The sequence below is a fragment of the Protobothrops mucrosquamatus genome, unplaced genomic scaffold, assembly GCF_001527695.2.
Source record: "Protobothrops mucrosquamatus isolate PMUCROS unplaced genomic scaffold, P.Mucros_1.0 scaffold_209, whole genome shotgun sequence".
NCBI classification, from domain to species: domain Eukaryota; kingdom Metazoa; phylum Chordata; class Lepidosauria; order Squamata; family Viperidae; genus Protobothrops; species Protobothrops mucrosquamatus.
Window position 1 is genome coordinate 306,610 of NW_015386285.1, and position 22,564 is coordinate 329,173.

The window sequence follows — 22,564 nt, forward strand, 5'->3', positions numbered from 1 at the left end:
CGCCCCAGACAGGCCCGCAGCCCCCTCGGCTCTCCCACCGAGGATTCCCCGGCCGCCTCCCCGTTTCCAACGAGCGCAAACTGCGCGCCTTCGCCGCTCCTGCCCACTGAGGCCGGTCCTGCCCAGCGCCTGGCAACGCTGGGCACGGCCCCGCCTCTTCCGGCGTGACGAAGCCGCGGCCGTTGCAAGCCTCCCGCGGCGTCTCCAGGCAACCGAAGGGAAGGGCCGGAAGTCAGGGGTCGCAACGGACGGTCTCCCCGACTCTTGCATTCTGGGAGTTGTAGTTTCAAAGGGGAAAGGGCCCTTCAATAGAACTGGATTCTTGGATGGAAATGTAGTTTTCTTGGCCACTTTGTCTTTTTTGAGGAATACATCTATTCTATTCTATTCTATTCTATTCTATTCCATCTTCTCTAGTCTAGTCTAGTCTAGTCTAGTCTATTCCATCTCTTCTCTTCTCTTCTATTCCATCTCTTCTCTTCTATTCCTATTCCATCCTATTCTATTATATTCTATTCCATCTTCTCTTCTCTTCTAGTCTAGTTTAGTCTAGTCTATTCCATCTCTTCTCTTCTCTTCTATTCCATCTCTTCTCTTCTATTCCTATTCCATCCTATTCTATTATATTCTATTCCATCTTCTCTTCTCTTCTAGTCTAGTTTAGTCTAGTCTATTCCATCTCTTCCCTTCCCTTCTCTTCCTCTTCCTCTTCTATTCTCTTCTATTCCATTCCATTCCATTCCAATCTCTCTATTCTATTCTATTCTATTCTATTCTGTATTTCCATTCCATCCTATCCTATCCTATCCTATCCTATCCTATCCTATCCTATCCTATCCTACTCTATTCTATTTCTATTTCTATTCTATTTCTATTCTATTCTATTCTATTCTATTCTATTCTATTCTATTCTATTCTATTCTTATATGTCATTCCATTCCATTCCATTCCATTCCAATCTCTCTATTCTATTCTATTCTATTCCATTCCATCCTATCCTATCCTATCCTATCCTATCCTATCCTATCCTATCCTATCCTACTCTATTCTATTTCTATTCTATTTCTATTCTATTCTATTCTATTCTATTCTATTCTATTCTATTCTATTCTATTCTATTCTTATATGTCATTCCATTCCATTCCATTCCATTCCAATCTCTCTATTCTATTCTATTCTATTCTATTCTATTCTATTCTATTCTATTCTATTCTATTCTATTCTTATACGCCATTCCATTCCATTCCATTCCAATCTCTCTATTCTATTCTATTCTATTCTATTCTATTCTATTCTATTCTATTCTATTCTATTCTATTCTATTCTTATATGCCATTCCATTCCATTCCATTCCAATCTCTCTATTCTATTCTATTCTATTCTATTCTATTCTATTCTATTCTATTCTTATATGCCATTCCATTCCATTCCATTCCAGCCGGCCAAGCCAATCCCGAGCACGCCAGGGCGCAAAATAAACCCCGCCCCTTCACGCCCTCCGCCTTCTTCTCTAACGCGATTGGCTGAGGCGGCCGGCGCGCGCGGGCCGCGATTGGCCGGCGGGCGGATTGTGTTGTCACCATGGTGAGGGGAGAAGGGCGACGCCGGGGCGGCCGGCACTGGGCCCTCCGCCCTCCGCCTGGCTCCTCCTGAGGCGCGGCGGCCGTCGCCATGTTCTGCTACTCGGAGGGGCTGCTGGTGGCCTTCTCGGCGGNCTATCTATCTATCTATCTATCTATCTATCTATCTATCTATCTATCTATCTATCTATCTATCTATCTATCTATCTATCTATCTATCTATCTATCTATCTCATCAGTCTGTTTATCTATGCATCCATCTTTCTTCTATCTATCTCATCTGTTTATCTATCCATCTACCTACCTACCAATCCAATCTAATCTATGAATGACCAGTAGGTTTTTATTTGGTATGCATTGGTCCTAGATTAGAGAGATAAGATAGCTCTATTAATTTTCATCGGGAGAAGAACCAGCTGTCAACAAGGATATATGTGTGTTCGTTTTATATATATTTGCATGTGGTTGTATATTTACTATGTATTGTGGTATTGTTAGACATTATGTCTGGAATGTAGAAAAGCTGGCTGTAGCCAGTAGACACACCTTGTTGACAGCTGATACTTCTCCAGATTAAATGTATGCCTGGGTATATATACCGTACATATATATACATAGAGCATACTACTGTATTGTATATACAGGTAGTCCTTGACTTATGACCACAGCTGAGCCCAAAATTTATGTTGCTAAGAGAGAAATTTGTGAAGTGAGTTTTGCCCCATTTTATGACTTTTTCTTGCCACATTTGTGAAGTGAATCATTGCAGCTGTTAAATTAGTAACATGGTGGTTAAGTGAATCTGGCTTCCCCATTGTCTTTGCTTCTCTGAAGGTGGTTAAAGGGGATCACAACTCCAGGATGCTGCAACCGTTATAAATATGAACCAGTTGCCAAGCATCCAGATGTAAATCACGTGACCCTGGGGATGCTGCAACGGTTTCTAAGTGGAAAAAATGGCCATAAATCAGTGCCATTGTAACTTTGATCACTAAATGAACTGTTATAAGTCAAGGACTGTCTTACAATACAATGTACATATACAGTGTACATAGATACGCGCGCACACACATACTGTTTAGAGGGATTTAAGTAGTGCAACAGCATGGATTTCAGAAAGTTATTTAATTTACCATATTTGCTTCTCATTCCTGAAGGATTTGAGGGGCTAGCAGTTAGAAAAATTAGATGGGTCTCCCACTGATACATTTATTGAATAAGATGAATCTTACGATTGAAGAGGGCCTTGATGAATTGAAAACCAAGTGATTGCAATTAAATGTGTGATCAAAGAAAGGCTGGGTTTGTCTGGTTGGCAAACAAAAGTGATTAAAACATCAAAGAACCATTAGCATGGGAGATTACCTGCTGATATTGGTGTGTCATTAAAAATAATTATAGTAACTGCCTGTTTCCCAAGATAATGTACAGTAGACTTCGATCAGAAGGGAATTTATGACAGAAGCTGTTTACACTGTTTATTTTCCTAATGGCTGGTAGAAACCAGATTCTAATACTTTTGGGGCAGCCTTTGCTGATTTCTGAATGCGAACTTTGCCTTCTTTTGCATTGTTTATTGTACCACTTAATTGCCTGATATGCAATCATAAGGTGCCCCATTCTTTTGTTGTGTTTATACAACATGGCTGTTCCGGTCAGTGGGAAGTCCTTTTAACCCATGCTGTGGCAGCACCTGGTCATAAATGTTCTGTCTGAGGAAAAACAACTATTTTGATAGTCTCTAATCAGCCACAAAAGAGACCTCTAACCCAGCGGTTCTCAGCCTATGGGTCGCGACCCCATTTGGGGTCGATCGACCATTTCACGGGGGTTGCCAAGCAAGACTGTCCGCCATTTTTTTCCCCTTTTCCGGCGGGTGCCTTACCTCCCTTGGGCTGGGCCAGCTGGTGGTCGGCCTGCTCCGTCTCTGCCGCTTGCCAGCTACGCCTCGGCCGGCGCAGGGGGCGGAACCACGCATGCGCGGGGCTCCCGGGCAGGGAAAGTCCTCGACTTACGACTGGTTGGGTAGTCCTCGACTTACGACCGGTTTAGTCCTCGACTTACGACCGGTTGGGGGTCGCGGCATTAAAAAGGCTGAGAACCACTGCTCTAACCCATCTGAGTGATGTCAAGGATGAAGCCAGGAAAAATCTGCCTATCTTCCCTCACTGAGTATTCCCTTTTAAGTCTGGGATCGCAACTTTGATATTCAAAGGATGAAATACGTCTAGCTTGAACATTTGTTTTTAGTTGTCCCCGTTTAAATAACATGGATTTGTCCGTAGCAATTTTACTTAGGCTTCATAGCTTGGGGGGGTCGTTTCTCAACCTCAGCAACTTTAAGATGCATGGACGTCAGTTCTCACAATTGCTCAGCCAGCAAGCTATATGCTGGTTGGATAATTTCCAAGGCAAAGTTATCCAAATGCACTGAATCAAAAGCACCCTTTATTATATTCTGAAAATGTTGCCTTTGTTCCTTAAGGCAGCTGAGAATGGAGCCACAGGGGTGGAACTGGACCTTGAATTCACTGCAGATGGGGTTCCTATCCTGATGCATGACGAAACGGTGGACAGGACCACTGATGGCTCTGGAAGTTTACGTGAATTGACATTTGCTGATATTCGACAGTTTAATCCAGCTGCTAAACATAGATTATGGTAAGGGAACAACCCATAGTTCATTCACTGAGTCATGCCCAATTTTATGACTTGGGTTGCCAGTCCACAGACCGTGGGTTGGGGACCCCTGGTCTGAGTGGTTTACATAAATATATGCTGGTTGCCAAGTGCCCAAATTTTAATCAAGTGCCCACGGGGATGCTATGAAAATCGTAAATGTGAGGGTTGGTTGCAAGTAATTAATTTTGAACAGTCATTAAACGGTAAATGTGAGGGTCAGTTGCAAGTAATTAATTCTGAACAGTCATTAAACAGTTATAAGTCAAGGACTACAGGTTTGCCACTTGCGAAATAGATAGTCATGTCTTCTGGTGTTTAAATGACTCATTGTTCAGGGATCTTTAAAGAACTTGTAAGGATTTGTTTTGCTTTTTTAGTGGAATATGTCCTTGGATTTTAGTGGTGGTACAGTGTGAAGGGGGAAATAATTCCTTTTTTTTTTTAATTGGATACTTTTCTGTTTGAAATGGACACCTTTCAAATTGGTATGCTGATTTTTCTGCAGGAAGGATTATCGTGGGGAAAAAATACCAACCCTAAAAGAAGCTGTTTTGGAAAGTTTACATCACGACCTCATCATCTACTTTGATGTCAAGGGACATGCAAATCAGGTACCAGTTTGTAACAGTTTTTCCTTTCCTGTAGACCTCTTCCATTTGACAAACACGTTCTGACGATAACATGCTGAAACAAACGAAGTGCTTTTTTTTAAAATACTATTTTTTTATTCACGGCACTAAAGTAATGATTAGGTAAAGGTTTTCTCAGACGTGCTTTTTTCTCTAATTCGTAGAGCTGTGTTAAGGAAGGGACAGAGCTGGTGGACTTTCTTTCTTTTTTTTTAAGGCACCGATAAACAGCAAAATTTTTCTGATACTAGTATAGAGTATCAGAGTATCTGTTTACATAGAGTTACTCTCACCTAGCACCAGCCAGTAAAACTCGTGCCTCTGACAAGGCTCTTTCTCAGTCCTGTTATCTATATAAATAAAAAAAAGTGTAAATGTTCGTTTGTTCAAAATCTTAAATCTCCAAAAGTTCTTCACCGATTGCATTCGAATACGCGCGTGTTTTTATATACCTATATTATATAGATGTCACACCTGTGACAGGTAAAAACATGCTTTTTTTTAAAAAACAGCACCATCTGTTGGACGTAAAAGCAACACACGCTTTTACCAGACTGAGCCACAGCAACGCGTGGCTGGGTACAGCTAGTTTGAAATAATCAAAAGAGTGAGGTTGGAAATTTGTTCACTGACTTTAGGGCTGAATTCTCACTTTTTCCCTGAATCAGTGTCCTTTAAATTAAACTGAGTTTCTGTTTTAAATTAAACTGAGTTTCTGTTTTTGAAAGCAACTTTTCCATATACAGTAGTACATTCTGCTCCATTCACCTGTATTATTGTGTGTATTATTTTCCAGAGCACAAATTATTTTGCGCCATCCCCTCTGCACATGCCACTTTCATCAGTAACATCTTCTATACAAGAATTCCTTCCGGTAGCTGAAGTGCATAAGAAAAAAAAAAAACACCTTTGTCCATTTTTAAAAAATGCCATTTTCTTTTTGCTGGCAGGCAGTTGCAACCCTGACAAAGCTCTACCTAGAATATCCACGGCTGTACAACACCAGTGTGGTCTGCTCGTTTATGCCAGATGTTGTCTATAAGGTGAAGATTTCAAAGTGCTATTAATATTTCATAATTCCGTGACACGATGATAGGGTGTTTTTGAGTAAGTGGTGTTATACAAGGTGCACAACATGCTATCTGATAAACAGGGAAGCATATGCTACCTATTTTTTAGAGCCTGAACGTAATCTAGTTTATTTTAACATGATCAATAAACTGTGGGCCTTCCCTATATTGGAGAGTCAGTATAAGAAGAGTTCGTTGGGTTAAGCCTAAGGGTTGATCATATTGGTATTTATTTTACCTTGGCTCAGTGCTTTTTAATGCTTGTGTGTTCAGTTTATAACACTTAATGCCCTAATTCATCTCCCTAGGGAAAGAGTGAGTAACAGATAACTTTCTGTATGCATTAGGTAGTATATTTGGGTTTTAAGGCATATATGCATTGACTGAATTGCTCACCTTCAGATGTCCTATCAAATGCTGAAGCATTTCTGAACAAGATCTGTTCAACTTGGAAGGAAATGCTCACGGGGGGGGGGGGAAAAATCAGTGGGATATTCTTCTAAGTTTTGGATTGTAATGCAAAGCAAGGTGGAACTTCCTACCGCACACGATTTGCAGTTTGATTCTCATGACTTCCCAAACTGCCCAGAAAGTAGGCGTTGTTAAATCTCTTGTATCATAACCTCATTTAGCTATCAGGGTGCACGCATTTAGCTCTGTGTTGTTTGGTCTTTTAGATGAAACAAGCTGACAGAAATGTCATAACAGCTCTGACCCACCGGCCGTGGAGCCTCAGCCACTACGGGGATGGGACGCCTCGCTATAAAGCTTTTTGGAAACACTATTTGTCTATGGCCCTTGATGTTGTCATGGACTGGAGCATGCACAACTTCCTATGGCATTTATGCGGCGTTTCTGTTTTCCTGATGCAGAAAAATTATACTTCACAGTAAGTTGATTGTCTAGAGAAAAGAAGGCCAGCTGGTCTCCCATTTATGAAACGGAGACCTGGGGAACAATGAGATCTATAGAAAGCTCTCTCTGGATGAATCCCAAATATAAATGGCTTTTAATGCTGAAGGACATTGGATCTATAACGAGCCTTTTCTGGATGAATCCCCAATTTAAATGGCTCTAATTGCCTTCTTGGGTTTTTAAAGGAGAAATAAACTGTATCAGAACAGTAAAGAGGTTTTAGAAACATTTTTAAAGTAACCCGGAGTACGACTGCTTGTCCCCTCATATCATTTTTCCCTTCTTTCTTTTAGGGACTATATAAATAGATGGTCTTCTAAAGGGGTTCACGTTGTCGCTTGGACCGTCAACACGCTTGCTGAAAAAATGTATTATGAAAATGTTCTCCAGACCACCTATATGACCGACAGCTTACTAGAGGATTGCGACCCTCATTACTAGCTTGATCTTCAACTACCGATTGGCTTCATTAATCAGACTGGAGTTCAGGGGGACTTTTATGATTTTATTTCGCGAAGGCTGCATCACTTCCCTCAGGGAGAGAAAAATGATTACATTTCAGGTCGCACCCAAACTCCTTCCTTTTTGCTTGGATGGAGATTTCTCACGGGTATCACTTTTCCTCCAAGAAAGAATCAGCATTTTTAGTCAAGTAGATAACGTGCAGCTTAAATGGGGAAAATAAAACACGATATACTACAAGGTAGGCAAAATTAAGGGGGTTGGGAAATGAACTTCTTGGAAAACGCACAAATGCTCCATTTTTCCCCTGGGCCATCCCTGGTTGGGCAGTTTCTCGGAAGCAAATCCTCCAAATTAGAAATGGTGTCAAGGTGTTCCAGGGGTCTCCTTGCCCCCAAGCAGCTTTATTTTATCCAGTTCAGAAAAATGGCCAGTTACCCCGGCTGCATCATTTAGCAACAGAAATTCTGGCCCCAGTTGCTGTCAGAAGTTGAGGACTACCCGTAGTGAGTTTGAGGAGAACACTTCCAACTGGCTAGCATGCAAGTATTTTCTCTCTCCTGCCCATAAGTTCAAGGTACAGTTTTGATAATGCAATTAATCTCTTATCAATACGTAGCAAGGCAAAGTGCAATATATTTTGATGTGATCGGGCACTTAATGGAAGCTGGGCGTGGGGGCTTTTCACAGCTGCCAGGGCTAGGATGATCAAAGCGGGGTGCATTTCTTGTGGTTTTGAAAGTTAGCTTTTGTTGAAGGTTGCATTTCACACTTGAAAGAAATGTTTACATCGCAATTGTTTGTGTAAAACCTGAAACAGTCCTCTAGACTGCTTTTTTTTCCCCCAGTTCTTTTCAGAATTGAGACTTGCTCAAAATCGAAAGACTGCCAACCATTTGTAAGGATCGCTTCCATCAGGATTGAAAATGTCCCCTCATAAAGCATCACTGTGTTAAAAGAGTACAGCAATAAAGGTTTTTGAAATAATTCTAGAGGACTGTTGTAATGGAAACCACTACTAGAAAAAGAGAGAAAACTGGTGATAAATTATCTCACACATGCAGGTTATTCGATTATCTGAAAATGTGACATTAAGAAGGTGCTACACTAGTGCAAAAGCGAGTGCCTTAAAGTTTTGCAGTCAAGCACAAATAAAATTTTTCATATTTCTTAAGCAATCTGTCACTTGGATAATTTGGATGAAGCTGAAATGGGCATGAGGCAGCTGCCATTAATTTTGTTCCCAAAGAAAATGTGATTTATCAATTGATGTATAAAATGCAGCTGCTAAGTCAGACAAAATATGTATTTGCGGTTATAATATTCCAAGATTCATTTCCCCGATACATCACTGTTTAAACTGAAATGAATATAAATCTGTTTCTGCCTTTTTTGCCATGCTGCTATACATGGTTTTTTTTTAAATCAATGTTTCCTTTATTATTCTCTGTACTGTACAAATCTCTCTATAATTTCTGTAAAACAAAAATCCTGATAATTCAAAGAAATAAATTTGGAGAGAAAATAATGATGGTGTTTAAGGAATTATTACCCAACTATCAGATTTCCATAATAAAATAAATTAACGTAGACCTTTTCCTCAAATGTACAGTAAGTTTTGATGAGACCTGGGGAGAGATCGTTGTCACAAGGAATAGTTTGGCACTTGCATTTTCTGAAGTCCTAATAAAGACAAACCTCAACAAATGTAAAAGTGCCCAGTCGTTTCATTAAACATTTCTCATTTTTAGAGTTCTAGGAGGTTCCTGCAAATACTTTATTTGTGCAAACAGCAAAGTTCTAGATAAAAAGTGCTTGTTGGGGTGTGCGTATTACTTAATTCTCTACTTCCACTTCAAGCTTTCTTCATCTTCCATTTCCCATTCAGCTTCTTTTCTCGCTCTCAAAGCCAAAACCAGGGCATCAGATACTCCAGCATCCTGGGTTATTTTGTCAGCCTCTGTTACAAGCAAAAGGAAGAAAAAAGGTGTAGTGTAGTTCAGAATAACAGAGTTGGAAGGGACCTTGGAGGTCTTCTAGTCCAACCTGCTGCTCAAGTAGGAGACCCTGTATCAGGGGTAGGCAACCTTGGCTCTTTTATGACTCGTGGACTTCAACTCCCAGAATTCCTGAGCCAGCATGAGGGAAACTTTGGCCCCTTCATGACTCGTGGACTTCAACTCCCAGAGTTCCTGAGCCAGCATGGCTCAGCTTGGAAACCTCTCCCTTTCCCCTCAGTGTGGCTGGCTCAGGAATTCTGGGAGTTGAAGTCCACGAGTCATAAAAGAGCCAAGGTTGCCTACCCCTGTCTTATACCATATCAGACAAGTGGCTGTCCGATCTTTTCTTAACAGCCTCCAGTCTTGGAGCACCCATAACTTCTGGAGGCAGGTTGTTCCACTGGTTAATTGTTCTAACTGTCAGGAAATTTCTCCTTAGTTCTAGGTTGCTTCTCTCCTTGGTTAGTATCCATCATTTCTTGTCTTCTGGTGCTTTGGAAAATAGGTTAATCCCCCCTCATCTTTGTGGCAGCCTATCCATGTTCCTAATAGTCCCCTTAGGATTTTTTTCTCCCAAATGCCACCCGCATTGAACACCCAATTCTCCTGCCTCAGATGTCCATGGACCTGTGGCCACATGGTCAGTGAAATCACCCTGATTTCTACAGATGTGTGTTTTTTTTAACCTCTGTAGATGTGGGGAAGCCAGGAATTACCACCAAACTTTGGGTTTGCCACCAAATTTCAGAAGTACAATTTGGGACGCTCTGAGGGTTATCTCAACCTTTTATAGACGGCTACATGCCTAGGCTTGCTCTTCCTGTCCCAAGTGCCAGGAGAAGCTTTGTTGACTTCCCTATGGCCTCTTTCTACACACTTGGCCCGTTTGATTGTGTCACTTCCCCTTCCAGACAAAACTAGAGAGAAACCTTGTGTCAAGCTTGACGTACGATGATTACAGAGTTACTTCACCGAGTTCCTTTCTCCTAGCCGTGTTTTGATTTCCCAATCTAGCCTGTAGTCATAATACTAATGTACTAATTATAGTTTACTTAACTGTTCTGCCTAATATTTAGTACTTACCAGGATTAAAGGTAGCCATGGCAGGGCGTCTAGCAGACTGTAAAGGAGACAAACATAAACTTTGATTTGAAACACAGACCAGTTTTAAACATTATAAAGCAGCTAATTCATCAAACGTATTCTGTAACTCTGTATCCTGATAGTACTCATTCATACTACTGATTTAAATTTAAATAATTATTCATAAAACCCAACATGTTAATATTTTTCTACACTTACTGGAAATTAGCTTAGCCTTTCTGCTTTTCGTTAGCATCAAATTCATGATGGGACCTATTACCTTCATTGTATTTCCACACATACTGAGTATTTCCCATGCCAAAACCTTCTACATCAGGGGTCTTCAAACTTGGCCCTTTTGTGACTTGTGGACTTCAACTCCCAGAATTCCTCAGCCAGAATTCTGGGAGTTGAAAGTCCACAAGTCATAAAAGGGCCAAGTTTGAAGACCTTTGTTCTACATCGACTAGTTGACTTGTTAATCGGTTAAAAGAATGAGGCTAAGGATGTTCAGACAACTACGGCAATGATCACAATTGCTGAGCAATTTGGAGGTACAGAGAATAAAGTTCAAGACACAAATAAGTTCATTTAAAAAAAAAACCTCAAAACTTTCAGGGGTTTTGCTGTCCTATAAAAAGGAAGGAGAGCAAAAGAATTCCTATAAACTTCATTTCTTCTTGTGTTCCTTCTCTGGCCAGCCCCCTTCCTCAATCTTGCTCTTTTATTAGGTGGCTTGGCCGCAAGGCCATGGGATGAAAATTACGGAAGTTGTGGTCCAGCCCATCTAGAAAGTACCAAACTGGAGAAGGCTGGGCCAAGAGCTATCAAAAGCCCAATATTGTGAGGAAATAAGCTTTCTATGTGGCGGAGACTAATAATAATAATAATAATAATAAGAATAATAAGAATAAGAAGAATAAGAAGAAGAAGAAGAAGAAGAAGAAGAAGAAGAAGAAGAAGAAGAAGAAGAAGAAGAAGAAGAAGAAGAAGAAGAAGAAGAAGTTGGAAGGAACCTTGGAGATCATCTAGTCCAACCCCCTGCTCAGGCAGGTAACCCTATACCATTTCGGACAAATGGCTGTCCAGTCTCTTCTTAAAAACTTCCAGTGTTGGAGCATTCACCGCTTCTGGAGGCAGGTTGTTCCACTGGTTAATTGTTCTAACTGTTAATTGTTCTAAGAAGTTTCTCCTTAGTTCCAGGTTGCTTCTCTCCTGGATCAGTTTCCATCCATTGCTTCTTGTCCTGCCTTCAGGCGCTTTGGAGAAGAGCTTGACTCCCTCTTCTTTGTGGCAACCCCTGAGATACTGGAAGGCTGCTATCATGTCCCCCCTCGTCCTTCTCTTCGTTAAACTAGACATACCCAACTCCAGCAACCATTCCTTATATGTTTTAGCCTCCAGTCCCCTAAGGTATCCTTCAGATTATCATTTCCCATCTTCTCCAAACATCAAGATGGCCAAGGTTGGTGAAGTATAACGGGAGGTGAAATCCAACCTAACTACAAGGCAGCATGGAAGGGTTAGCATCTGCAATTAAAAAGCTTTTGTGTAAAGCAGGGGTTCTCAACCTTGGCAACTTTAAGACTTGTGGAACTCCCAGAATTCCTCAGCCAGCTTGGCAGTTGAAGTCCACAAGTCTTAAAGTTGCCAAGGTTGAGAACCCCTGGTGTAAAGGAAAGTGCTCATACCACATCCTCAACTGCACCTGCTATTACCTCAGTAGAAGATTCTCTCCAGAGAAAGGGCTCCACGCAGCTGGGCAGCAAAACAGAGCTTTGCTCCTTAGGCAGCTGGCCGAGAGAGGAGTCCCTCTGGAAGACCAATCAAAAGTTGACTTACTTTCCGTTCTTGACTAGCGTTGTGTGTGTCCAATTATGCATCCATCCCCAGCTTCTCATAACAAATTCAAGATAAAAGGTCAAATCTGCAAAACTCACCTCTGGCTGCCTTCTCAAAGAGGGCATCTTAGAAGCTTGCAGCCCACGTAATTTCTTCAGTAGAAACATTTTATCTTTGCCAGCCTATAAAATCAAGGAACAAATAAAAAAGGGACGGTGAGTTAGATGAATTAATCTAATGTTTTATTTTAGAAAGTTAATTAGCAACAGTCAAGTGCCTTGCTTGAAAAGTAACCCTTCCTTTTTTAAAAAATCAATGAAATATATTTCTATTCGCTGCAGTCAAAAATACTCTTGATGGCTTACCTAGACACCTAAGCTTCCACAATATAATCTGAAATTTGATTAAAACTTCATAGGTAACTATAAAAACCACGATACCTCAAAACCTCAAGAAGCGTAATAAAAAATAAAATTACAGATATATTGCAATCCGTTCAACAGAGTAAATGCGTATCTTAGATCAAGATATTAGGAAGCCTTTTAACCAAAAACTAAACTTTCCTGAGAGTTCAGTGTCTAGCCCAGAGGTAGACAACCTCGGCTCTTTTACGACTCGTGGACTTCAACTCCCAGAATTCCTGAGCCAGCGTGGGGAACTTTGGCCCCTTCATGACTTGTGGACTTCAACTCCCAGAATTCCTGAGCCAGCATGGGGGAACTATGGCCCCTTCATGACTGGTGGACTTCAACTCCCAGAATTCCTGAGCCAGCATGGGGGAACTTTGGCCCCTTCATGACTTGTGGACTTCAACTCCCAGAATTCCTGAGCCAGCGTGGGGAACTTTGGCCCCTTCATGACTGGTGGACTTCAACTCCCAGAATTCCTGAGCCAGCATGGGGGAACTTTGGCCCCTTCATGACTTGTGGACTTCAACTCCCAGAATTCCTGAGCCAGCGTGGGGAACTTTGGCCCCTTCATGACTCGTGGACTTCAACTCCCAGAATTCCTGAGCCACAATGGGGGAACTTTGGCCCCTTCATGACTCGTGGACTTCAACTCCCAGAATTCCTGAGCCAGCGTGGCTCAGCTTGGAAACCTCTCCCTTTCCCCTCAGCATGGCTGGCTCAGGAATTCTGGGAGTTGAAGTCCACCAGTCATAAAAGGGCCAAGTTTGAACACCCCCTGATCTAGAGTGACAGGATTTCTCATTGAGAAAATACTTACGTTAACAATTTGCTCTTGTAGCAGTTTAACCATTGTTTTCCGTCCACGGATGATTTGCCAGAAAAGGTATATGAGCATCCTAAAACAGAATTAGGGATATAAAATTACTGCTGGCCCGTAAACTATGGAGGCAAGATCAGCCAGGATTCCAAACTCTGCTGTCAGACCGAATAAACCAATAAGGGAGAATATTTGTAGCTCAGGGTTAAAAGAAGGAGTCCTCAGGATTCTCTGAGCTTCGTTGTTTTCTTGCGGACGTTTCATTACCCAAAGTAGATAATGACTACAAATATTCTCCTTTATTGGTACCACATAGGGCAGTGGTGGCGAACCTATGGCACGGGTGCCAGAGGCGGCACTCAGAGCCCTCTCTGTGGGCACACACACCATGCCCCGGAGATGGCAACCGTCCCTCTTCAACCAGCCGCCTGCTAACTCGCTGAGTCGCTGAGGTCCCACATGGCCGGATGCATCCCAGCACCCATGCGCTCGCTGTCCTCTGTGGGCGGGGGCCGATGGTGTCAGACAGCAGCTGCCCCGGCCTGTCTCACCTTGCCCTGTGACAATGGCACCCCCGCCTTGCCTCGCCTCACCCCACAGGACGAGCCTCCTGCCCACCGCCCCACCTGCCAGAGACCCCCTGGATCTCCCCCAACCCTGCCCGGCCCCCACAGGCGTCCCTCCCCACGAGCAACATCGAGGTGATCACGCCCTCCTTGGCCACACCCACCATATCTGCCATGACCACCACAGCCACGCCCACCCAGTGGGCCACGCCCACCTGGCACCCGGCGAGAAATAAGTGGGTTTGGGATTGCAGTTTGGGCACTGGGTCTCTAAAAGGTTGGCCATCACTGACACAGGGGCATCAAAGATTTCAGAAAGAAGAGAAATGGGAAAAACAGTAACCACTTTTCTTCCACTGAAGTTATTAACTAGCTGGGTAATGAAATGTCTGCAAGAATGTCGCCAAGGTGGTCCCCAAAGGTCACCAAGAGAGCAACAATGACTCCTCAGACAGAAAAAGCCCATAATTCATAAGGCACATCATGTATAGAGGTCCTGCATTGTTAAAGAGTCCCTTTAACAAACGGGTCACCTTCCTTCTCCGTCCCACCCTTCCCCACCCCCCTTTTGTGGGAAACTTACAACACAATGATAGAAAGGATGGAGAAGAAGTGTGTGCTCTCGATTAAGTTGCGGTAGATCCACACTACCCATCCTGAGCTCGGTGAAGAAGTCAAGACTGAAATCCAGCCAGAGATAGCTTCGTAGGGAGATGTCAGACCTCGGAAAGGGCCACACGCTTCGGAAGGTTTCCGTCTTGGAAAATAAAGAGAGGGGGGGAGAGAAAAGGACAGGTTCTTTTCACACAAACATAGTCAGTTTAGAAGTTTGTTGAAGGAAACACTCATAGACGGAAGGCAGCCTCAGAGAGATCACTGGATATCGGCTGGGACCAGGTCCCTAAAGAGATCTACGAATCTTGAGACCTCTGACCTTGTTGATAAGGATTACCATGATGGGTGAGACTAGGGCAGGGGTAGGCAACCTTGGCTCTTTTATGACTCGTGGACTTCAGTACCCAGAATTCCTGAATCAGCCATGCTGGCTCAGGAATTCTGGGAGTTGAAGTCCACGAGTCATAAAAGAGCCAAGGTTGCCTACCCCTGGGCTAGGGAGGGGAGCAAAGAGGAAACCCATACGAACAGAGGAGCTGCCAGACCTTTGAGGTAGGCTAGGTCAAGAAGATGCATGGCTCTTTATTGTTGGGGTCCTCAAAGTTGGCCACTTGAAGACTTGTGGACTTCAACTCCCAGAATGAGAGATGAGAGAAGCAACCTGGAACTAAGGAGAAACTTCCTGACAGTTAGAACAATTAACCAGTGGAACAACCTGCCTCCAGAAGCAGTGAATGCTCCAACACTGGAGGTTTTTAAGAAGAGACTGGAGAAACATTTGTCTGAAATGGTATAGGGTTTCCTGCCTGAGCAGGGGGTTGGACTAGATGACCTCCAAGGTCCCTTCCAACTTTATCATTATTGTTATTGTTGTTGTTGTTGTTGTTGTTGTTGTTATTATTATTATTCTCCAAAGTGCCTGAGGGCAAGACAAGAAGCAACGGATGGAAACTCACCAAGGAGAGAAGCAACCTAGAACTAAGGAGAAACTTCCTGACAGTTAGAACAATTAACCAGTGGAACAACCTGCCTCCAGAAGCAGTGAATGCTCCAACACTGGAGGTTTTTAAGAAGAGACTGGAGAAACATTTGTCTGAAATGGTATAGGGTTTCCTGCCTGAGCAGGGGGTTGGACTAGATGACTTCCAAGGTCCCTTCCAACTTTTTTATTATTATTATTATTATTATTATTATTATTATTATTATTATTATTATTATTATTATTATTATTATTATTATTATTATTATCATTATCATTATTATTATTATTATTATTATTATTATTATTATAATATAAGGAACGGTTGCTGGAATTGGGTATGTCTGGTTTAATGAAGAGAAGGACGAGGGGGGACATGATAGCAGCCTTCCAATATCTCAGGGGCTGCCCCAAAGAAGAGGGAGTCAAGCTATTTTCCAAGGCACCTGAAGGCAGGACAAGAAGCAATGGATGGAAATTAATCAAGGGGAGAAGCAACCTAGAACTAAGGAGGAATTTCCTAACAGTGAGGACAATTAACCAGTGGAACAACCTGTGAATGCTCCAGCACTGGAAGTTTTTGAGAAGAGACTGGACAGCCATTTGTCTGAAATGGGATAGGGTTTCCTGCCTGAGCAGGGGGTTGGACTAGATGACCTCCAAGCTCCCTTCCAACTTTACTACTACTACTACTACTACTACTACTACTACTACTACTACTACTACTACTATTATTATTATTAAGACAACCGTGGCAGGAAAGGTCATAAAATGGGGCAAAGCTCACTTAACCACTGTCCGGCTTAGCAACAGAAATGTTGAGCTCAACTGTGGTTTGTAAAGGCGAGGATTACCCATAAACATAAATCAAAGTGGGGTTACTGGGAGTTTCTTTCTCACACCTCCCCTCCTCAAGACCGGATATTTTTTTTCCGAAAATCCCCCCCTCTTTAATGATTGGCTCATTCCTCCCCCCACGCCCAAAGCCAGCCCTCCATTTCCTTCCCAAGGAACCAATGGATCCAGGAGAAGCAAATACACCAACGACCCGCCGCATCGTGCCCAAGATTTCTCCAGAACCTGGGCTGAAATGTCAAATAAGGGCCCGCAGCTGCTTGAACGGGGTGGACCCACAGAGCTCCTGACCTCCAGACAGTGACCGCCACGGCCGAGAGGACTCCGGTGAAAGAGGGGAAAAAGAGCAGGAAGACGAAAATGGTGTTCATCTGGGACCCTCGCCAAGCTTTGCGGGGCGGCTGGCAGTTCTTCAGCAGGCTGATCTGGAGGGGCAAGGCAGAGAGGTCACAGGCAGGCCAGCAGCTTGACCCGCACACACAGAACACCGAATCGAAGAGGGGCAGCCTTTTGGCCTTGCCAGCAGCAAAATATTCAGCCCTGAAGCTAAAGGGAGCAAAGCAGTGGCAGACACAAAAAGACAGCTCACGTGTGGGGAGGCAACCGGTCTCCCCATTTTTTAGGCTCTGCTACGGGGAGATGGAAGAGGGAGGAGCAAATGCAGAAACAGATGCCACTTAAAAATCAGCAATTTGTGGTCAACTGTTGATGGTGTCAACTTGGGGGGGGGTCACCAAAAGGAGCAGCGGGGCACATGCACACCTGGAAAAGCTGTAGCACGGGGTAGGTTTGCTCAATACCATATGTAGCTCATGCATTCCATCCTTCTGAGGTCAGTAAAATGAGGACCCAGATTGTTAGGGACAACAGGCTGACTCTGTAAACCTCTTAGAGAGGGCTGGAAAGCACTGTGAAGCGGTATGTAAGTCTAAGTGCTATTGCTATTACATGCTATCAATCATTGTCAATTCTTGGTGACCACATAGAGCAGGATGTCAAACTGCCGGCCCGTGGGCCAGATGCATCATACTGAAACCGCGCCCACTTCATTGCCAGTAATGGGGGGAAAGTCGCAATACATCACGTGACGTCACGTGACGTCGCGAGTTTGACATGCCTGACATAGAGTAATCTTTTCCATGATGATTGGTCTTTAACCTGGTCCTTCAGCTCTTCCAAAAGCACCCCCATCGTCACTGTAACTGAGTTTACGGCTTAGCAACAAGTATGGCTTAGCAAACTGCACGAGTCCTGATCGTGCCTCATCCATGTGCTGTGCCCCCAGAGTGCTCTTGATCATCAAACTGAGTAAAAGGCAACTGATCTGGGGGGGGGGTCCAAGTATAATCCATAACAGCAAGAGTCTTGAGGAAGAACAGTGCAATTAAGGCTGGCGAGGAAAAAAAAATCACAAAAAGCAGCCTAACCTTTTTCACACAAAATATGATGAAAAATGTTATCATCTGGATGGCCGGAAGCAGAGGGGCGAAAAAGATCCCGATCCTGAAGAAAAGAGGGGAAAAAAAATGAGATTCAAGGACAGGACACACTTCAATGTAAGCAGAGAGTGTTTTTCTGTGCTTGGATAAGGGTATTTATCGATCTGGATTTGTAGCCCAGCCTGGGACTCTTCAGAATGTGATTTCCTCCCCCCCCCCAAAAAAAAACTCACCATGTCAAAGTCTGAGCGTAGATCAAATCCAAAACATTTCGAGCAATGTCGAATTCTGGCACGCCAATTTTTTTACAGCATTTGGTGCCAATAAGCCTGAAATGGTAGATTTGTCAGTTATTAGGGAGTTTGGCAACCTCTTCCAGAGCAGATTATGCAGCAGCTCTGCAGAAAGACATTCTGGATGTGTCACCGTTTTTAAGGAGTCTTTTTTTCCAAAAGGGAAGTTGTTCTTTTGATCAATGGAAGATTATCAGAAGCCCAATTCACTGGGGATATAAATACACTAATCTGGACCTGTGAGTGATCATCTATAATAGCACGTTTCCAACTCCTAGCATGACAATATTTTTTTTAATTATTATTTTGGTAGAGGAAAGGAAAAACAATTGGGGTACAACAAGGTAGACCTTCAGCCAACCCCCTTCTCCCAAGTTCCATTTAGAAACTGATAACAAATTCCTGATTTCTGGATCTGCTTTGAAGGACTTTATTTTTTTCCCCTACTTTTAAATGATCGTCCTTTGCTCCTGGTTCTGGATTGAGGGGGTTCTGCTGATATAACTGTGGCCTAGCAGAGATGCCTCCAACCTGCTTATTCCAATCTAGCAATTTCCAATCCAGATGTGGAAATACAAATAGTTCTCAACTTACAACCAGAATTGGGACCGCACGTTCTGTGGCCCAGCAGAGTCATGCCTGATTTTACAATCTTTTTTGCTCCAGTTCTTAAGCAAATCATTGCAGTTTGAAGTGAGTTGCAGTCATTAAGCAAATCTGTCTTCCCCTTTTGATTTTGCTTGTCGGAAGCCAGCTGGGAAGTTCGGAAATGGTGATCACGTGACTCCCCCCCCCGGACATGGCCATGTTGTAAATATAGGCCATTGGGCAAGCACCCACATTTTGATCACGTGACCGTGGGGATGCTACGTGTCGGTTGTAAGTGCAAGGACTGGTCGTCATGTTTTTCAGTGCCATTTTAACTTTAAACCAGTGGTTCTCAACCTTTTTAATGCCGCGACTCCAACCGGTCGTAAGTCGAGGACTAAACCGGTCGTAAGTCAAGGACTAACCAAAGTCGAGGACTTTCCCTGCCCGGGAGCGCCGCGCATGCGTGGTTCTGCCCCCTGCGCCGGCCGAGGCGTAGCTGGCAAGCGGCAGAGACGGAGCAGGCCGACCACCAGCTGGCCCAGCTCAAGGGAGGTAAGGCACCCGCCGGAAAAGGGGAAAAAATGGCGGACAAACAAAATGGCGGACAAACAAAATGGCGGACAGCCTTGCTTAGCGACCCCCGTGAAATGGTCGATTGACCCCAAATGGGGTCCCGACCCACAGGTTGAGAACCACTGCTTTAAACGGTGCCCAACGAATTAAGCTGAGGACTATCAGCATGAAAGCTTGATTTGGATCAAATATCAGACTTATGCACGTACCGTAGTACAAATTCACCGAAGAATGAACCCAGGAGGCAGCAGACAAAGTCTGCTATAAGCAGCCTGTATATGTCTTGGCCAATGAAGGTTTCCCAGCACTAATGGGGAGAACAAGAGATTTAAAAAATGTCATTTATTCGTGGAACATGTTAAAGCTAAATTCCGGATTTGCGGACATCAACTCCCAAGAATTCTCAGCAGTGGCTGTGCTGGCTGGGAAATTCTGGGTGAAACCATCTACACGCCTGGAAAATATTATCCAGGTCAGAGAAGGTTGAGAGCTACACCCTCAAAGAGTTTATTTAGTTTTGTGAAGTCAACAGCTATCTTTTAATAATCTTAGTTTATGGCTTAATGTATTGTACAAAACCAGCCAGTGGCAGCTTGATCAATGAACCCTCAGTAGCTAAACCATGGCTTAGCCCAATCTGTGAATCCAGCTTAAGTTAAAGAAGGCCTCTCATCACTTAATAAGGAGTTTTGCACCCGTACCAAAACATGCTTGAAAGACCTACCTCCACTTTGGAGAGAGCTACTACGTTGAGCCAGTAGTAGCAGAGGACTCCAATGGTGGATATTTTCAAGATGACATTCCTACAAAAGAGGAAGCAACAGCTCTCAGGGTTTAGAAGCATGGGGTGCTCACAACTGTTTCCTCAAAGTCTGCTCTGAACAGGATAACCGGCTGGCCGCTTACACAAGTTGAGCTGCGTTATGTGCGCACTGGATCACAGCTCGTGCGGCCCGGTTCCAAATGAGCCACGGCCCGGTAGAGGGCCACAGCCCCGGAGGTTGGGGACTCCTGCAGTAAATACTATTTAGATCAGAGGCCCCCAACCTTTTGGGCACCAGGGACCGGTTCCTTGGAGAAAGGTTTTTCCACGGAGCGGAGGGTGCGTGGTTTTGTGTGCTGCCTACATCCCACGGATGGGGCTTTGCTTGTTTGTGCGGACCGGTTGCTGGCATGCTGTGGCCCTGTATCGGTTCATGGACCGGGGGTTGGGGACCCTTGATTTAGATGGTTTGTTAGGGTCTGGTTCTCTCCAAAGGAGGGCAAAAGCAAGCCCAATGTACCTGATAATAGCAGTGTAGATCTGGTGCCTAGGATAGTCAAACTTTTCAACCAAGCTGGAGAAGGAGTACAGGAACGGCATCACGTGGTTGAAGAGGCTCACCACGATAGGCANTTGGTGCTCTCCGAGCTTGGTTGTTTTGTACTAAGCATTTCATGACCCAGCTAGGTAATATCATCAGTGCTAGAAGAGAGTGGGGTTTATGGAGAGGAGGAGGAGGAGGAGGAGGAGGAGGAGGATTGAGGGGTCCTGGGTACTCTTTGAGCTTGTGGTTTTCTTGCAGATGTTTCATTACCAAACTAGGTAACATCATCAGTGCTAGAAGGGAGTGGGTTTGCAGGGAGGAGGCGGAGGAGGAGGAGGAGGAGGAGGAGGAGGAGGAGGAGGAGGATCATCAACCAGCCACTTTGGAAGGGATCTCAAGCAACCAGATTTATTTTACAGTTCCTGGACTTTTTAAGAAAGTTGGTGATTGTAATATCTCAGTCCATCCACCTCTCTTGAATCTGGAAAGCAGTTCTCAGCTCCATACTTGGAATCAGGGCACAGCTTCCTAGATGAAGGATGGATAGGCTGAGACCGCCAGTAAACTCTGATCAAAGGGAGCAAATCCAGGACAAAGAACTGGATGCCTCCCCCCCCTCCATCTAGACTTCACTTCAATTTTAATTTCATAAATGTAAATAGAGTTGCATCCAATTAATTCATTACATCCCAACGATGATTCCTCCGGGATTTTCAACATTTCTCTATCCTTCAATTCTGCTTCATTAAAAATGGCAACTTGTAGCAATGTTTTGGGAGAGAGGTTTTAGGGGCTACACACCCAAGCTGGGTGGGAGAGAAATATAGCATCCTCAGGAATCGGCCCTTCCATCAACACCCGGTCAAGAATATACTGTCATGTTGTTCAAACCCACTCCCAGAAACGGTGCGTGTTTATTTATTCGGGATGTAATGAAGGCACGAGGAAGCAAACCATGGGGGTGTGTGTGTGGGAAACCAAAGAATTGCAGCCGACCTCTAAATTAACAAGGGAGAAGAAGTAAATGCCAGCACACGAAGCCACCGTGAAGCCCAGCGAGAGAAACCAGAAGGCCAGGTGAATCGAGAAGCGAAGAATCCTTTGCTGCAGAGTCAGCTTCAGAGATTCAATGCGCATTTCAGAAAGGGTCTCCTAGGATGAAAAAAAGAGAGAAGTTAGGTAAGTTCGAAGCAGGAGGCAGGAATTCAGGTCTGGCTTTGCATTCAATCGCTGCCCTAACATGCTGTAAGAGCCTTGGTGATGCAGTGATTAAAATGCAGTATTGCAGGCTAACTCTGCCCACTGCCAGCAGTTCGATCCTGACTGGCTCAAGGTTGACTCAGCCTTCCATCCTTCCGAGGTCGGTAAAATGAGGACCCAGATTGTTGGGGGCAAGTGGCTGACTCTTTAAACTGCTGAGAGACAGCTGTAAAGCGCTGTAAAGCGGTATATAAGTCTAAGTGCTATTGCTATTGCCACTGACTCAGCCTTCCATCCTTCCAAGGTGGGTAAAACGGGGACCCAGATTGTTGGGGGCCATAGGCTGACTCTGTAACCCCCTTAGAGAGGGCTGTAAAAGCACTGTGAAGCGGTATATAAGTCTAAGTGCTCTTCCTTCCTTCCTTCCTTCCTTCCTTCCTTCCTTCCTTCCTTCTGATCCTGACCGGCTCAAGGTTGACTCAGCCTTCCATCCTTCCCAGGTCAGTAAAATGAGGACCCAGATTGTTGGGGGCCAGAGGCTGACTCTCTAAACTGTTTAGAGAGGGGCTGTAAAGCACCATGAAGCGGTATATAAGTCTATTGCTAAGTTGGAAGGAAGGAAGGAAGGAAGGAAGGAAGGAAGGAAGGAAGGAAGG

At 44.0% G+C, this 22,564-nt stretch overlaps 2 protein-coding genes across 2 annotated transcripts in view; one reads left to right on the top strand and one right to left on the bottom strand.

Moving 5' to 3' along the window:
- Positions 1–4,074: 4,074 nt before the first annotated feature.
- On the top strand, positions 4,075–8,948 carry GDE1 (glycerophosphodiester phosphodiesterase 1). Its single transcript, XM_029286239.1, has 5 exons — positions 4,075–4,241; positions 4,768–4,873; positions 5,842–5,934; positions 6,639–6,850; positions 7,170–8,948. Exons 1-5 carry the CDS (start codon positions 4,135–4,137, stop codon positions 7,315–7,317), a joined length of 666 nt encoding a protein of 221 aa, XP_029142072.1. The 5' UTR covers positions 4,075–4,134; the 3' UTR covers positions 7,318–8,948.
- A 134-nt stretch (positions 8,949–9,082) lies between these two features.
- Positions 9,083–22,564, bottom strand: part of TMC5 (transmembrane channel like 5) — a 32,891-nt gene continuing 19,409 nt past the window's right edge. Inside the window, exons 12-24 of the mRNA XM_015826302.1 lie at positions 21,705–21,860; positions 20,685–20,812; positions 20,126–20,204; positions 19,611–19,708; positions 18,178–18,273; positions 17,933–18,008; positions 16,797–16,930; positions 14,640–14,813; positions 13,491–13,569; positions 12,362–12,445; positions 12,140–12,235; positions 10,422–10,458; positions 9,083–9,298 (exon numbers count right to left, since the gene is read on the bottom strand). Of these exons, the coding sequence (XP_015681788.1) occupies positions 9,183–9,298; positions 10,422–10,458; positions 12,140–12,235; positions 12,362–12,445; positions 13,491–13,569; positions 14,640–14,813; positions 16,797–16,930; positions 17,933–18,008; positions 18,178–18,273; positions 19,611–19,708; positions 20,126–20,204; positions 20,685–20,812; positions 21,705–21,860 (1,353 nt within the window). The 3' untranslated portion in view covers positions 9,083–9,182. The remainder of the gene's footprint in view (positions 9,299–10,421; positions 10,459–12,139; positions 12,236–12,361; positions 12,446–13,490; positions 13,570–14,639; positions 14,814–16,796; positions 16,931–17,932; positions 18,009–18,177; positions 18,274–19,610; positions 19,709–20,125; positions 20,205–20,684; positions 20,813–21,704; positions 21,861–22,564) is intronic.